We start from the raw sequence: 18,601 nt of genomic DNA on the forward strand, positions 1-18,601 counted from the left end.
TCAATCGCTTTGTCTTAAAAATACCATTTACTTTCCATTTTTCCTCCTTAATGTTATTTCATACAAACAATAATGTATTTTTTAATCTATCTAGATAAAAAATAGAGTTGTGGTTTCAAATAGATATTTTAGTATTAAATTACTTTTTTAAAAACATTGAAGTGTAGTTGATTTAAACCACTAAGATTGTGGTGATTTGTCCCAATAGCAATAGAGACTAATACACATTACAAATAAGGAAATGTTTAACCTAAATCGTGTTTGAAGAATCAACAAATCCTCAATTTGTCCCAAATGATATTTCTTTTATATATGAAAGTCAGTGACTTCTCTTTGAAAAAATACAAACAGTATCTTGAAGAGGGAGAGCAGGCAGGCTTGGAGGGTGTGTTCATCTTCTTTTTATTCCCTGGAGCCGGGCTCAGGTAATGCTAGGGACCAGAACTCCCCTGATCATGGCTGCTCTAGACTGTTTTCAATCTCTGTTCAAAAATTTTAAGCTCTTTTTCTGGTCTCCAAGAAGAATTAATCTCCCCTACTCTGTCTGGGTAAACAGGAAACTGGTATTCTGGATTCTGATGGTTTTTTAAAAATGAAGAAAGAACAAATTCTTCAGTGAAACATACTGGAACAAGGGTACCATCCTGTTGCTTTATTAAATGTTTCTAACTAGCAGTTTATCAGTAATTCACCTGGCCATCATCCCACCATTTAAAATGCTTTAGATCATCCCAGTACCACCAGCATATTGCAAATCAGTCACAATAGACTTTTTTAACCCCAAGAAGGAATCTGGGATTCCTGGTTTAAGGGTGGGAAATACCAAGCCCTGAGGGGAAGAAAGATCCCCAAAGGCAGAGAGCAAAAGCTAAGCTCGCACCACCTCAAGTTCCAGACTTACCCACAGCCTTCCCTGGGGCAATTCTAGCCCCTGAGTTCAAAGCAAAAACACCTTCTGGGCATTTCACTGGCAGGTTAAGACTAGTTTACATTTCCTTTTAGTCAAGGGAAGGCATTGTTCTGATTCAGGCATTGTTCTTCAAATGTCACATGGTCAAGGTTTTGGTTATGTTTACTGCTTCCAGAATTTGCAGTTGGTTAAATATTTTTCCTCTTGTCTGGTATCAAATTCTAGAAAAGCTATTTCTCCATTATGTAGCTCCTAAGTGCACAAGTGGGTAGACTCATAATTCTCTCCTTTCTTGTTAAACCTTGGGGTGTGGGTTTCACAGTTGATTCAGCACAAGGTAGAGGTGGATGCAGGGCTCCCTTTACTAGGGCAATTAGGCTGAGAATCTGTGCAGAGTAGAGATGCCTTTCTCATCATCACACACAACTTTCTAACTCTCCTCTTTTGAGAGCTCATTGTTTATCTACACTTTCTTTTCCCCCACCCCTTTCTAAGGGATGTTGTATCTTTTGTGTTATGACCTCAAATTAAATGCTCATAAAATTATACTGGGTTTAAAACCAAAATTTATCAGGAGACAATTTGTTTTCTCCACTGGACTCTAAAACCACAGTTAACTTCATGTCCTAGATTGTCTGGCAACTCAGTTTTCCAGAGGTAAGCTAAGGTATCAATATAGTACCTTTTCCAGTCTTGGAACTTCAACAGAATATCAATTGCATAAAAATACAAGCAAAATACCCATTGCATAAAATGAAGAACAACTGTATATTGTATCATAGTTCAACACTGTAGTTCAAGTTTTTTGGCTATGTGCTAATGAAGAGACTGTAGGAATGAGTCTTGGCTCTCCTTTACCAGGTATTTGGAAGAACAATCCTGGTGTGAAAGTGCCCCCTCCATAGCCTGGCAGCTCTGCTGGCGTCAGTTTCTTCCATGGGTCCATGCCTGAATAATTGATAGAATTAAGTGAATACAGATTCTTTTTTTTCACCACGTTCCCCTTGAGTGCTTCAGCCACACGAGGCAATTTATCATGCTTTTTGTGCAACCATGCATGGACTTTTTAAAGAATGAATTTAGACTTTCTCTTTCTGTCCAAAAAATAAGCAGTCCTCCAGTTTGCAGCGTTGGAAGTCCTGATTAGGATAGTTGGTCCAGCAATATCAGCAGGCCCAAGTGACCCAAATCATAGGCCCCTATTGCTTTTCTCATCTTGGCTTCATTTCCCTTTGGAGAAAGACCTAATTAAAAACATTTGTGGATTTTTCAGAGGCTGTTTGCTTCACAGAGGTTACGTTCAGTTCTTTGGCAAGAAAGATGCCAGAGCAATTAGTGGCTCCAAGGAAGTGCTAGCTGTTTGTGTACTATTTCAGAAGAAGCCACTGTGGGCAGCAGTAGCCTCCACACAGAGGTTCCTTTTAGAATGTGAAGGTTTCCTAACCATTTGGAATAGGCTTAAAATTGAAATCAAGTCATGCCCTCACAAGGGTGCCTTGATGGTATCTCCCAGATGAAGGGGTGTCATGGCAGCATTCAATAAAAACCTGGGTTTCTTGTCATTATTCCTGTCTGCTCACCTCCAGCTTGGGAGCTCTTTGTTTTCTTTCACATACAAGAACGTTCTCTGGTATACTTCCAGAAAACCTGCTGCTGAAATGAAGGGCTCTGTAACTGCAAGTAAGTTAGTCATTTCCTAGGTGACCGTCTAATAAGAAACCCGGTTTTGGAGAATAGCCTAGTTGGAACTAATTCTCCACTGTCCCTCCCAGTCAGGAAACTTCATGTCCAAGTGAATCAAATATTCTGAAGCCTTGTATATTCTGATGCCTTGTATATTCTGATGTTTAGTGTAGTGATGGTGCTACATCTTACAGGGTGATAAATTTGTAAAGAATTAGAAATAATTAGTTACAAGGCCAAGAGGAATATTGTTTAATCTTTTGTTGACTGAGACATTAGCCTAGGATCTTGCAGATACTTCTTTTTTATTGACATATAATCATTTTACAATGTGTTAATTTCTGGTGTCCAGCATAGAGATTCAGTTTTATATATATATAATATATATAATATATTTATATATATAAATATATATATTCCTTTTCATTTTCTTTTTCATTATAGGCTATTACAAGGTATTGAATATAGTTCCCTGTGCTATACAGTAGGACCTTGTTATTTATCTACTTTGTATGTAGTAGTTAGCATCTGCAAATCCTGAACTCCCAATTTATCCGTTCCCACCCCCTTTCCCCCTGATAACCATGAATTTGTTTTGATGTCTGTGAGTCTGTTTGTTTTGTAAATAAGTTTATTTGTATCTTTTTTTTTTTTTAGATTTCCACATATAAGTGACATCATATGATATTTTTCATTCTCTTTCTGGCTTACTTCACTTAGTATGACAACCTACAGGTCCATCCATGTTTCTGCAGGTGGCATTATTTTGTTCTCTTTCTGTGGCTGAGTAGTATTCCATTGCATGTATGTGGTATATGTATACCACATCTTTTTTTTAATTCCTTATTTTGTTTTTTGTTTTTACTTTATTATTACTTATTTATTTTAAATTTATTTGGTTTTTGGTTTTTTGTGTTTTTTTCAGTCAGGGAGAGGTAATTAGGTTTATTTATTTTTAGAGGAGGTACTAGGAATTGAACCAAGCATGCACTCTACCACTTGAGCTGCATCTTCCCCTACCACATCTTCTTTATCCAGTCATCTGTCAATGGATATTTAGGTTGCTTCCATGTCTTGGCTATTGTAAATAGTGCTGCAATGAACATTGGGGTGCAGGTATCTTTTTGAATTAGAGGTCCCTCCAGATTCTTTCCTCAGAAAACTTACAGTCTGTGATTGAGATAATGCTTGTAAATAAGTAACTATAGCAAATGTTTAAAAAAACCAGCAAGAGCTTTAAGATAAGTGCAGTCAACATCTATGGGAGTTCAGAGAAGGGCAATGTGTAGGTGAAGAAGAATTTGAGATGGCTTTGTGGAGAATGTTGCTTTTGACTTGAATGTTAAGAGATTTTTAAGAGTAAAACACATAGGGATACTAGTGGCAAATACTCCAGGCAAAAGAGAAAATAGAGATCCAAAAACTTGTTGCATGGACAGGGGATCATGTGTATTTCAATGCATGTGAAGTGGAGAGCATAAAGGGGAGGAGGACTGAAAAAGTAAGTGGGGTCTAGATCGTGGAGCCTTGAGTACCTGGCTGAGTGGGTGTTCTTCAATACCAGTGGGAACCAGCAGAACATTTTGAGTCCGAGCTATAATGTGTGATCTGAAATAGAGTGAGGGCAAACTGAAGGCAGAGGGAAGTTAGGGTTCCCTCTGAGGGATAACAAAGGCTTAAAATAGGTGTGTCAATGACACCTACCTATGCAGGGATACTGCACAGATAGATGAGAGGAACATGGCAACATTTGGGATGTGGGGTAAGGAAAAGAGAGGAATTAAGTGTGACCCAAAGTTTTGAACTATCATTTTATAAAATAACCAGGAATCCTAGAGCAGAGTTCTCCCAGGCAGTCTTCCTATCTGTCTCCTCCAGACCTGCCTGGTAGAGCCATGCTCCTGTTAAAAAGTAGAGAAGTGGTTGTCTACTTCTGGCTTGTTCAGTAAGTAGCAGTGAGGCAAGAGTTATATTGGACTCCCTCTTGCCAGCTTCAGGAATGGTTTGCCTCTACTATCACAGAACTCTGACTTGGTTGTGCCATCATGATTTTTTTTAGTTATGTGCCCTGAAAGCAATAGCCTGCCTTGATGTGTCACCCCTGCCAGCCTCACAGCCTCAGCTTCTCAAAAACACCAAGTCCCTGTCCAGCCTCAGGGCCTTTGCACATGCTGCTGCCTGGAACATCTTTCCCATCAATTTCACATATCTCCTGCTTTGCATGTTTTTGGCCTTCGCTTAAATGCCACTCCCTCAAGAGGCCTTATCTGATCACCATCTTTGAAGAAGGTCCCACTCATTACTCTCTATCTGAACCCTTTGTTTCTTTCCTACCTATTACTTAGTACAACTTAGAATTATCTGATTTGCAAGCTTACTCATTTTTTTCCCCTCTTTTCCTGACAAAACATAAAGTCTGTATTAACATAAACCATGTCTGTTTCCTTGATCACTGTATCCCTAGCACCAAGAACTGTGTCCCACACTCCATGGGAAACACTCAATAAGGGATTATTAAATTAATGAGCGAAGGAATTGATGAATTAATGAATGAGCCACATATTCAGGAGGCTCTGTATAACCTAATACTGTCATCATTCACCTCCAAATGATTTGATTAAATGTAAAGAGAGTAGCAACAATAGCCTTCAAAGTAACATATTCTTATTAAAAAGTATTCATGTGATTCCTGCAGTGATATTTGGGAAACAGAACATAAGTATTCTCCTGAAATTCCTGAATTTCCATAAATCTCTGTGGGTCTACAACGTGTTGCCATGTTTTTCAGACTTTTAGAAAATGAAATAGAGCAGAGAATAGAATTGAAAATATCAGAGTGCATTGCATGTGGTAAGCATAATTTCAAGAAACTTCTCAGTGTGTGTTGGAGGCCACAGTATGAAATTATTTTTCACTGTGACTCAAAGTCAGTATATGCTCTGATATTTTCCATGTTACTCTAATCCCTCATTGGGTGGCTGTCCTAGCTCTTCAAAGCCAGCACTGAATTATCATTCTGCAGTGTTAGGATTCCTTGTGGCATATTTGCAGTGGAAGCCTTCCCACAATTGCACACTGAAGTTTGATTTTTTTTTTTTTGGTTAATATAATTGATCAGCATACTTTAACTTCTCTTTGAATGCTCCCTTTAGAGCATTCCCAGAGCTCCTCTCACTGCAGAGTGCTGGGCTGCTGGGCTGCTTTTAGATTAAACAAGGGGGTGAAAAACCACTCAGGGTTGGACAGCAGGTTTAAGATTTTCTGTTCTTTACATCAAGAATTTGAACAATGATTTGACATGTAGTAGCAATATTTGCTGAAATGAAATTTATGTCAACTCCTTTCCTTTTTTTCCCTCTTTTAGCTGCCTGCCTTGTGCTTGGCTGCATGATTTTCCCTGATGGCTGGGATTCAGATGAAGTAAAACGGATGTGTGGAGAAAAGACGGACAAGTACACTCTTGGAGCTTGTTCAGTCCGCTGGGCGTACATCCTGGCTATCATTGGGATTTTGGATGCCCTCATCCTCTCGTTTCTGGCGTTCGTGCTTGGTAACCGACAAGACAGCTTGATGGCAGAGGAGCTGAAGGCAGAAAACAAAGGTAAGATCGCTTTGGTCAACTCTTTCCTGCTCGCCTCAAACACAAAAAATGACACCCTTCATTTTTTCTCGTCCGGTACCAGTGCATTCCCTGTGGGTCTAATTTGCTGCATCATTTAATGTTGTTTGGTTCACAGACCTTCCCCAGACTCAAGACATTTACACAATTAAAATCGCGTATTTCTATGTTGACCTTTTCGAGGCTCTCTGAACCCATTATTACTTAAATACATTTTTTCCAGGTTCTTCGTCCTTCCCTCTCTGAGTTAAAGGCTATGGCACAGCTGTTTTGGGGGGAGGGGTCAAGTTGACTGAATAGAAAATGCTTTCTCTCCACATATTCAGCTATTTTCCGGGTGGAAATAAATGCCTGGAGAATCTTTGAAAATAATCTATAAGCGTTGTTATTAAACTGCTCACTATCACTATATTTGAATTCAGACTCATCCTCTCAGAAAGAGGTAGAGATACTGGGCCCAAATGGGTACAATTAGATGTTTCAGTGTTTACCTAATGAGCTGAATTTTATATGTGTTATCTGGGTAATCCGAAGCCCTTGGATTTCTTTTCAAAAAGAAAATGCCTTCTGAAACATACACACACACACACCGAAAAAAAACTAGGATAGAAAATAGGATGTTGACTAGTGAATAATGTTGACTAGCAAATGATAAATATTATCACGTGTCAATAAGAGGTTGCAAGTCATTATTGAAGACGAATCTTAATTTTCTTTCCAAATTTCTAAACCAATTTCTTGGGATAGAATTCTGCTGTCTGTTTTGTTACAGACTTAGATTCATTTAACTATTTTATCTTCATGTTATCTTTAACTTTAATACTGTGGACTTATATCAGCACCTTCCACTGAGTGGCTCCTTTTTCTAGCTTTTATTCCGAATTAAGAACTAAATCCATCCTTGAATTAGGAAATTTAGTTTATCTCAAGTAGTTGTTAACTTCAAAAACTCCTGATTGCTTCACCACGCCTCAGATATAAGCATACATTAGTATCTACATGAATGTCACATGTAATGGCAGTGTAGCAAGCTTTATATTTAGAGCATCACTCTTCACGCTTGTAAACCGTCAACTATAAAGAGATAAACAGAGAAGTCTGGGAGAACAGCAGTCACCCACAGCCCTTTATCTTCCTGATTTATGGACAGAATACATATTAGTTTACTTGGTTCTGTCAAAAGTATGCTAAACACAAAAATAATCCTTTCACAGGGGAATAGTGCTGGCACTTCCTAAAAACACAACTGCTTCCCTCTCAGAGTGGCCCTTTCTGGATAAAAAGGATGATAGGAGGATGCTAATTACACTTACAAAGCATGTGCAGATTTAAAGTGCTTTCACACGCACTCATTTGGTGCCCTTGGCTGTTATCTTTGTGACTTGTTGAGTGTGTACAGGTCTCTGTCCTGTTAACGTCACTTCAAATTGAATTGTAAAGGTAGCTCAGTATTAGAGGAAGTTCCCTCTCCCTAGAGAATGAATTAAATAAAGAAAGCACTACTTTGTTCAGCAAATGCTTGATTCCCACCACCACCAGAATGCTGTTGATTCACTGCACAGTTCAAGTTACATTGAGAGACTTTAAGTTTCCAGACATCCTTCTCCACATATTAAGGAGAAGAAAATTCAGAAGAAAAAAATAAATAAATGACAAAACCAGGAAGGTTTTCACTTGGCCACTGAGAATTCTAACTCATAATCACATAGACAAGTGATACTTCTCCTGAATTCACGCTTCAGAAAGGAACAGGCAGGATTATAGAGAAATATTCAACAGTTTTCAAAATGGGTTTTTTCTTCTGGTTGATTTGGTGAATAGTGGACGTCTGAGCCCTTCCACCGAGGTCTTTATTGAAGAAAGTGTCATATTCTACTCAGTGTTAGATTGGGACCACCTCAGCGACAGTGTCAATGGGAAAGAAGTTTAACATAGGCCAGTATGAGGTGCAGGGACTACCTGCGTATAGTTCTTCCTGTGTTCGTCTTCTCCATTTGCATGTATTCTGTAGTTTCTTCCATCTGGTCTGAAGGACTAAAACCAGTAGCAGTTCATCTATATCAAATCAGATAGATCCAAGAAAGCAGCAGAGAACATCAGGCCATGTTGATGAAACGTTTCACTTCTACCACTTGTTTATCTCACAGTTGAAACTCCTTTCCCTGAAACTCTGAGACAGAGTGCAGCTCTATTACTCAGGCAATTCTGATCCTTAAACAGTAGAGTCCGTATAAAATCAAACCAGAGTTTCTAAGCCCTGTAATAAAATGTAATCCACCTGAATGTTTCTGAGAAATGGTACAAGATTTACAGTGGCTGTACAAAGCAGCCTTTGTTGTTTGGTATCATTTAAACACTTGTTCCACATTCAGACTTCTGAAAACTAAAGGTTTGCATGTTTGTGTAGGAACCCAGTTTCACTAACTGTAGTGTGATGGCTTTGAAGTGCACGCAATAACCAAAACAAAATTCATCAATGTTACCGCCATAGATCCTCAGGGAAGTAAGGGTCGATAAGAATAATCTGTAATTAAGGAATTGGTTGTATATAAATAGGTACTTTTACAGTTTTCATGACTACATTAATAAAACTTTTGACTTGTTGAAACACTGTTTTTCACTATTTTTTTTTTCTAATCAAACTACCATGATGTTCTCTTGATAGCTAGGGCCTTCTTTGGGTTCCAAGGCAATGCAATGAAACAAGAGGCCAGTCTAGCTCATGGAATTTTATTTTATTTTTCTTTATTTTTTAATTGAAGCACAGTCAGTTACAATGTGTCAATTTCTGGTGTACAGCACAATGTCCTAGTCATGCATATTTATACATATATTTGTTTTCATATTCTTTTTCATTAAAGGTTATTACAACATATTGAACATAGTTACCTGTGCTATACAGAAGAAACTTGTTTTTTTAATCTATTTTTAGATATAGTAGCTAACATTTGCAAATCTCAAACTCCCAAATTTATCCCTTCTCATCCCCTTTCCCTAGTAACCATAAGATTGTTTATTATGTCTGCAAGTCTGTTTTTGTTTTGTAGATAAGTTCATAATGGGGTTTTTGCTTTTCTTTTTTTTTTTTTTAAGATTCCAAATATGAGTGATATATGGTATTTTTCTTTCTCTTTCTGGCTTACTTCACTTGGATGGACCATCTCCAGGTCAATCCACATTACTGCAGATGGCATTATTTTATTCTTTTTTATGGCTGAGTAGTATTCCATTGTATATATATACCATAGCTTCTTTATCCAGTCCTCTCTTGATGGGCATTTAGGTTGCTTCCATGTATTGGCTACTGTAAATAGTGCTGCTGTGAACATTGGGGTACATGTATCTTTTCAAGTTAGAGCTCCCTCCAGATGTATGCCCAGGAGTGGGATTGCTGGATCATAGGGTAAGTCTATTTTTAATTTTTTTTTTGAGGAATCTCCATACTATTTTCCATAATGGCTGCACCAAACTACATTCTCATCAACAGTATAGGGTTCCCTTTTCTCCACACTCTCTCCAGCATTTATTATTTGTGAACTTTTGAATGATGGCAATTCTGACTGGTGTGAGGTGATACCTTACTGTACTTTTGATTTGCGTTTCTCTAATAATTAGTGATACTGAGCATTTTTTCACGTGCCTATTTGCCATTTGTATGTCTTCATTGGAGAATTGCTTATTTAGGTCTTCAGCTCATTTTTGGATTGGGTTGTTTGTTTTTTTTTTATTAAGTCATATGAGCTGTTTATATATTCTGGAGATTAAGCCCTTGTCAGTCTCATCTTTTGCAAATATTTTCTCTCATTCCATAGGTTGTCTTTGTTTTTCTTATGGTTTCCTTTGTTATGCAAAAGCTTATAAGTTTAATTGGGTCCTATTTGATAATTTTTACTTTTATTTCTATTGCCTGGGTAGACTGCCCTAGGGGAACATTGCTGAGATTTATGTCAGAGACTGTTTTGCCTATGTTTAGATGCTTTTATTAATTCCATGATGCCTTCTGGTATCACAGAAGCAGACAATACCATACTTCAAGCCTTGGCTCAAAATTGGAAAACATTTGTACATCCTGATATAGGTTATATCACTATACATACTGTAATATCATTTACAATCTTCCAGTTTTATAGTCTGCCAATCCTCCTAACAACCTCCATCCTATAATAAGGAGCAGGAGCATTACAGAAAAAATAAACCTGCAAATGTGTCATATGCCCCCAATTCATAGAAGTTTGACCTGAAAGGTTTCATGTCATGATCATCTCTTCTTTATGTGGCTTTCATAATTAATCTAGTAACACACTTCCCCCATGTATCTGGAAAAGCCACCAAATGCAATAAGATACTGCTTAGATGCATGAATCCTTCCCTACAGCCATCCCAATGGATAGAACAAGAATCACTGTTACAGAACGTATCAGAGAAGGGAAGGGAGCTCAGTTCTAATCGTCTTAAGGTGAAAGGGAGCATAGGAAGCTCCAGAGCCATAAATGAGCCATCACAAAGGTGCTGTTCAAAGAGAAAACAGGGGGAGACTCACAGATGAACACGTCCACCTCTACAAACCATTGCCTCTTAAAATAAATTTCCTGTGTACTCACTCCCATCCCATTTTTATGTCCCCATACCACACTTCCCACCACAATGCATAAGGCCCTCCTTTTCCAGGAGTGTAAAGATAATGTGGAAGAGGTCTTAGCTGAAATTTATCATAAATGGTGAAATGGCAAAATTTGAATAAAGGAGTTGTAAAGTTCTTTCACCAAACAGAAGGCAACAACTTTGATGATGCAATGTGTTGTCTTAGAAGGAACTTCCATGAGAGATAATCATCTATGGAGCTCCATTAAAGTCCTGGAATACTTTTTTCATGCCAAAAAAAAAACCTCCCAGTGAAAAACAAACAGCAGTGAAAACTCTTTAAATATCCAACTGACTTTATACAAGAGTTGGCACACGCAAGAAAACTCAACTGCATACCGTGAATTTGGGGAGCCAGCCCTGCAGGCTGTGTGCTGTCCCTGGCTCTGGGGATAACGGCAGATGGGCAGGTGTTCATTCTTGTTTGGGAGCTCGGCAGCATGATTCCTAAATGAGCCAACAACAGTAGGCGTTTAACCTTGATATGCTGCTTAATTGCGTATTTTAACACACTGAACTGTGAAGTCAATTTAATTATGTAAAATTAAAGTTTCATCCAGATAAAAAGGAATGGAAATGAAAGCTTCATTTTCAATTTCTTTCATTAATTGTGAAAAGATAAATAATTACATTTTCCAGAGCTCCTTTGCCACAAATATCTCTTTCCTTGGCAGACACCATTCATAAAGAGGTCTGTCTCTGCGTTTGTGTATATGGTCTTTGGAATTGCTTATCAGATAATTGGGTCCTCTCATGAGCAGTTTTAAAGTCACTTTGTCTGCTAGCACTTTAACTGCAAATGAGAAAACATGATTATCCATCAAGAGGTGACTCCAGCTACCATTTATTTATTAAGTGGTTTAAGCCCTATTTAATGCTATAATAGGGGGAGTTAGGATAAATTCATTTTCCTTAAACAACTAATTGAGAAACGCGTCAGGATGTTGATTTAAGGCACCACGCTGTGCCACAGGCCTGGTTGGAGCAGCAGCGTGGTGGAGTGGAAGGAGCGTGCACCGCCCAGAGCTGGTGCGACGTGACCCAAGGAGCCTTGCGCTCGTACCTTCAAGTCCCCGAATTCAGCCTCCTTGTCCATGAAATGCAGATGGTCTAAGAGCATCTGAGGTTTCTTCCAGCTGTGAAACATTCCAATTTGAGAGACACCTTCCGTGATGTCCTTTTAAGGATGCTCTGGGCGTGGTGAAAGCTTCTACCCTCAGAGCAATGAACACACTAAAGGCTCTTTGAAGGACTTGTTAGCCACACGTGGTGACTCGGAGAAGGGAAGGATAAAGGTCAAGGGGAAGGAGGTCCGAGATGCCTGCATGTTTCTCCCTCACTCATGTACCCCCCCCACCAGTCCTGCTGTCACATCCCACTCCTTCACACCACCAAGAGGAGAAAGAGTCAAATTTAGAAGCTGTGTCCCAAGCACAGTCTCCTTGCCACACTAGATTCCCATATCACATGGTGTCCATGTGGACACCCTAACAGTGGACAGAGCCCCAGATCAGAGACAAAAACTTTGTTTCTGGTCTCAACTCTGGCACTTACCAATCGTGTGACTTTGAGGAAGTCCCTTCACATCTCAGGGCCTCAGCTTCACCTTCTTTAAAATGGAGCAATAATAACATCCAGCCCTGCCTCCATAGGCTTGGGAGAGTCTGACAAAAGCATTGTGTAAAAGCAATTTATAATCAATATTGATATAGGCTTTACTGACTCCTTTTTTTTAATTTGTGTATATATATAGAGAGAGAGAAAAATATAGTCAGTTTACAATGTGTAAATTTCTGGTGTACAGCATAGTGCTTCAGTCATACATAAACAGACATATATTCGTTTTCATATTCTTTTTCACCCTAAGTTTCTACAAGATATTGAATATAGTTCCCTGTGCTATACAGCGTGAACTTGTTTATCTATTTTATATATATTATAAAAGTATCCGCAATTCTCGAACTCCCAGTTTATCCCTTCCCACCTACTTCCCCCACTGGTAACCAGGCTTTAACTGATCTTTAATCATTTTCCCCATATAACATTTTATTTGATCTCTGCAACAATCCTGTGAGATAGTTACCATCATTCTAGTTTTACAAATCAGAAACTGAGGCTCATAAAAGTTAAATATTTTGTCCAAATTTTCACAGCTAGGAAGGAATGGATCCAGGACTCAATCACATATCATTTTACTCGAAATTTCAAGTTATTTCTATTACACAACAGGATGGAATCAGAGAGCTCTTAGTGGATGCTGATTCTCTTGTTTTCCACTTGACCATCAGCCCTCCCACAAGTAAGAGTTTAGTCTTGTTTTCATTTGGTAGGTTTTAGATAATGTTATTTAATGAAAAGTTTAATATACACGAGAATGGAGAATAGCCTTGAATTCCAACTCATCCTCTTACTTGACTCTGTAATTTTATAAAAACCTAGTGAGGTAAGATCAGGAAGCATAGGAAAGAAAGTATCATCAAATGCTTCAAATTAAAGCATTAAGGCCATAGTGAACTGTCTATTTCCTGTTGGGATTTGTGTTGAACAGAGTCCTTGTGGTCCTCAAAGCTCCTCAGAGTGTGCCTCTAAAAATCTGCAAATATCCTGACACTTTTTCAGAAGGGCTCAAATCAATCCGAGAGTTAGAGCAGACTTCAGTGCTCATAGAGTTGTTTTATGTACTTGCAGCTTCCAATTCCTCTTTCATAAGCTCACTCAATTCACGTTTTCACCCCTAGCACCTCACAGACATTGTCTTATGAAGGCCACCCCCAATCTCCTAACTGCTAAATTTCATAGTCAATTATCCCTCTTTGTATTGACTTATCAGCAAACTTTCTACAGTTGTTAACTGGCCCCATTTTGAAAGTCTTTCTTGAGTTGGCTTTCAGAAACTGACCTTACCTTGATTTCCTTTTCCCTCTGTGGGGCTCTTTCTGCTCAATCTCCTTTGCTGATTCCTCCCTACCTCTCCACTCTTTCTGTCTACACTCATATCCCAGGTGATCTCATCTCTGCCACAGCTATAAATAACATCTACACTCTGATGACTCCTAAGTTTAATCCATCTCCCACCTCTTCAATGAACTCTGGTCTCATAGACACAACTGGTTACCCTTTTTGAATATCTAATTAGCTTCTCACACTTAACATTTCTAAAACTGATCTCCTAATCTTTCCCAGAAAACCTCCTTCCCCCTGTCTTCCCATCTCAGTTCATGACAACTGTATCCTGCCAACGGCTCAGACCAAAACCTAAATCATCCTGGACTCTTCTTATTGTCTCACAACTCATATCTACGTCATCCAAAAATCTTATCAGCTCTACCTTCTGAATATATCCAGAATCCTCCCGCTTCTCACCCCATCACTGCTGCCATCCTGGTCTAGGCCAAGTCTGATCTCAACAGAGCAGAGTCAACATGGTCCTGTTAAAGGGAGGTGGAATCCTGCCATTCCTCGGCTCAAGACCCTCCAGTGACTGGATGGTCTTGTGCAGAGTGACAGCCAGAGTCCTTTACCATGGCCTCCGAGATCTTGCAGATCTGCCTCCATCTTGGCGCCTCATACCTCGTCTCAGCTTTCCCCCCTTGTTTCCTCTGTTCCAGATGCATTGACTTCCCTGTTGTTTCTCAAACACTCCAGGGACAGTCTCATCTCAGGGTCTTTGTATGTGCTGTTCCCTCTGCCTCAAATGTTCTTCCTCAAAACCTCAGAGTTCACTCCCTTACCTCTTTGAGGTCTTACTCGAATATCGCCTTCTCAATGGGGCATTCCCTGGCCAACCTCTCTAAAGTGTTACATACACATTTTATCTAACCCACTGTGTATCCTACCTCTTTTTCTGGTTAATTGTCTCCCCACAGAAAAGTTCCACAAAGGCAGAGGCTTTTGTCCCTTTTGTTCTCTACTGTATCCTCAGTGCCTAGAACAATGCCTAGCATATGTAAGTACTCAATAATTATGTACTGAATGAGTGAATTATTGGATGAATGAGTGAATAGATTCTGATCTCTCACTCATGAGAAAGTCATTCCATTGTTGCACAGATCTAACCTTAGAAAGTTTTTATTTCCATTAAGTTGAAACGTGCCTCCTTGCTATACCCTCTTCTACTGTAAACTATTGACTTACTTAGAAATTGTTATTGTGTCTGTTATGGTTAAAGTTACACGTTCACCAGCGGCATAGCTCCCCATGTCTTGCTGGGCATCTGGAGAAACCCATGAGGTCAGTGCTGTCCATTGCCCTCCCTAGGTACCAGGGCAGAGTGCCACCCCTGGTGGGGAGGAGGAGGGAGAGGACATCCAAAAGTGTAGAGGAAGGAAGAGAGCTGTACAGAGTTGCTCATGGATGTGTTGCTAGAAATTGTCTCCTTCAATTTATCCTCCATGCCAAGAGGTAACTTGGACAACATCTGAACTTAGGAGATTGACTCTAGTCCATCCAGCAAGTAAACATTGAGCTGTCTCTTTGACCAGTACCCAACCTTAAATGATCCTCTCAAAGCCATTTATCTTCCTCTCAGCCTTCTGCGGTGAACAGACTTCCAGTCAGAAGTGGTTTAAGAATCTGAGGGCAAAGCGGTGCTGACTCTGAATGACTGTCACGTGCTCCATTGTTACCCACTTTACTCCAGTAGCCAAAATAACATTGACATTCCAGTGATCTTTTTAGTCTCTGAGATAAGGAGTGATCTTTTCCATCCTGGAGAAAGAATCTCTAGGTAAATATTAAACTAGTGAGAAGAAAGAGGAGGGAATGAAAAATAAAGGAAAATATATACAACAAATTCATGTTGTGCAAGATTTTCAATTAATATTCCAGCATAACTTTAAATGAAGTCTCACAGTTAGGTTAACATTTACCAGCTTCACCTCCACCCTTACCTTTTCCCTTTTAACAATATTATCCTGAGAACTGAAAACAGGGAGTCTCATAACCTCCATGAGGCCCCACCCAGGTTTGTGGACTGTATTTCTTATTTCTAAGTTACTGATCTGTGGCCGCTTCTTTTTCAGTTTTATTTTATTAAGACTGAGTCTACTTTCAGATCTGTGTACTCTGTGTACTTTGGTAGGCGCCCCAGTCTTTGAAATTAATTAGTGATCAATTACCTCTTTCTAAATTTACTGGGTCTTTTTTACATGTAATGCAGACTCGCTCATTAGAGTAAACTTTATTTCAGGGCAAATCTATTATTTCTCATCATCTCATCTACATGTTTAAACTTCTAGACCTCAGCTATACCTCTGAAAATGTCTTCTCCCCCATAAATATACTCAGGTCATTTATTTTCTTCTCGTTTATCTAGTTAGTTTCCTAAAAATGAACCCCTCTAGCTTTATTCATCCATCCTGGGGTCTCCGGTTCTTTTCCATGCGCCTTACCTGGGCATGAACAGATACTAGGTGAAACATTAGTGTTCTTGACTTTAATTCTAGTTAAATCTCCTTGGGCCTCAGCTTCCCTACTCAGACTGGTTTTTTAATGTGCATGAATCTTTTTTGGCAAGTCATGTTCACATTCTTGCTACATGCTAACAGGTTCCATTGTGAGATCAAGAAACAGACGGAAAATGTAACCTGTCACTTTGCTTGTCCCTGGCAAAAGACTGAGTTGTTTTGAACATCTAGTAGGGTGGGTGAGAACACAGCGCCAAGCAGATACTATTGAGTTAAATAAATGTTGAGATTACTTGTAGAAATAGGTGTTGTCTCTATTGGTGCTTCACAAAATATGACCATCCCTCAAAACCCCTGCAAATCACATTTTTCACTCTAGACTTCTTGAGAGCAAGGACTATGTCTTATTTACCTGTTATCTCCAGTATTATAGTTCCCAGGACATAGTAAAAGCTTAATAACCTTGAGCACTTTTTTATTATTGTTTTTATTGAATCAATTACATGAAAAAATTGTGTGAATGTTTCATGTCCCCACTAAACATGTCTTCTGTATGTGAAGCAGTTTGTCCTTTGCTGCATGTTACACACAGATTCACGTTTTTAAAGAATCAAAGAATGACATGTTAGAACAATATACTGTAACTCTGCCCCTTTAGGCAAATCAGTGCACCTCTTTAGGCCTTATTTACACTGCCACAAAAATGTACTGGGCACATGCTGTGTGCCAAGCAATGGGCAAAACTGTGGCGTTCAACTCATCAAACATTTCTTCCATGCCTTGTGTGTACCAAGGCTAGCGATAGGCACTGGGAGATTTGAAATGAGTGAGATGAGGTTTTGCCCTCAGTCTTTTTGGAGAGACCATGTAGTGTTGCAGGTACAAGGTTATATTCCTGAGGTCCAGTGCCGTTCTGATATCTGTGGCTTCCCCAGGGCACTTGGCTGTTGCCACCTCCGTGTAAAGCGAGTGCATGCCCATCCCTGACAGCTGCCTTACTCCAGCACCAGTGAAAGATGATGCTATAATAAGCACAGACTGCTTCCCAAGGACAGTTTGACACACAAGGTCTCATCTGCTGAGAGGCTTTAAAAAAATCAGCTTGTGGAAAAACATTGCTGAGTCTATCCGTATTAAATAAACAAAGGAGAACATAACCATGAAGAAATGAAAAAGTACAGTAAATGTGTTGTGGAGCAGGGTAGGAAAGGATGAGAGGAGAGGTGGGGAGTTTACTCTTCTTGCTAAAGCATCTGTTTTAGAGCAGCCTATTGAAAATCCAAACTCCAGAAACTGCATTGGGGAAAAGTCCATTGTAACAGCCAACGTGATCACCCTTGAACCACGTCTTTGTAGTTAGTCGGCCAGCTGAAACTCAGCAGGGGCTCCATCTATGCATTTTGATGGACTTTTTCTTCCTGCTTCCCTGCACGTGTAGTATGGGCCTCAGATTGGGGCATTGGGGGGGGGGGGATATTAGTTTGGCCTGAATAGATACCCTCTCCCTCATTTAACTTGACCACGTCAACTTTGAAAATGTACCTGGATTAACCAGGTGATGAAATGTGAATTTTGGCAACTGCCAGGCAATGCTGTCTACAAGTCAATGTGCTGTCAAGCCACCAAAAGAAAGAGTGATGATGTTGTCAAGTGATCTGGAGGGCAGAATTCAGCCGAGGAGAGAAGCACCTGGGTGTTAGTGGCAGCCACCCCAACACATGTCCTGACAGAGCCACTAGACAAGCCAGCTGCTGGAGAGAAGCTGGACCCAGCCCATCCCGTCCAGCACCTGCTGGAAGGAGGGCTCTGACCTGGAGAGCTCAAAAGGGAGCAGATTCTCCAAAGAAAATCCAAAACACTGTCCCTGGTCCCAGAGAAGGTGACAAGCCCAGAAGACGTCACATGAAGCAAACTCCATCTGCTGGCCTGCTAGCTCCTCACCAGAGGCTGGCCTTTTGGTGCCAATGTACAAAATGAACCAGACATTCTCTGACCACCCAGGTAGGAGAAGTACAGTTGTCTCGGCTCTGAGAAGCTTTGTTAGCAGTTCGCCCATTTAAAAAAGAGAAAAAGGGGGGGTTCCTTTTCCTGGTCTTGGTAAGGGGGGCTTCAAAGATGCTATTTAGATTGGTAAAAGGTAGCAGATGACCAGATGACGCTGTCTTAAAGTCTCTTGTTCAGGAAAAGTCTCTAAAAACGTGAGTGACTATTTCTTTGGTTGGTTTTTGGTTTTTGGTTTTAAATCAACCTGAGGAAAAATGTCAGTGGTGGGCTTACTAAATCTTCAGACGTAGGGTGAATGACCATCTGTCTCCTCTCATCTGTACCGGGGGGTCAAGCTAA

At 39.8% G+C, this 18,601-nt stretch overlaps 1 protein-coding gene across 4 annotated transcripts in view; it reads left to right on the forward strand.

Moving 5' to 3' along the window:
* Positions 1–18,601, forward strand: part of LHFPL3 (LHFPL tetraspan subfamily member 3) — a 629,939-nt gene that overhangs the window by 384,500 nt on the left and 226,838 nt on the right. For 3 of the 4 annotated variants that reach the window (XM_032484193.1, XM_014556109.2, XM_006181028.3), the window contains exon 2: positions 5,958–6,194. In XM_032484193.1, the coding sequence (XP_032340084.1) occupies positions 5,958–6,194 (237 nt within the window). Of the gene's footprint in view, positions 1–5,957; positions 6,195–18,601 lie in introns of those variants that run through there. The other variant, XR_004321615.1, reaches the window with a different exon arrangement.

The sequence above is a fragment of the Camelus ferus genome, chromosome 7 (assembly GCF_009834535.1).
Source record: "Camelus ferus isolate YT-003-E chromosome 7, BCGSAC_Cfer_1.0, whole genome shotgun sequence".
Lineage (NCBI taxonomy): Eukaryota > Metazoa > Chordata > Mammalia > Artiodactyla > Camelidae > Camelus > Camelus ferus.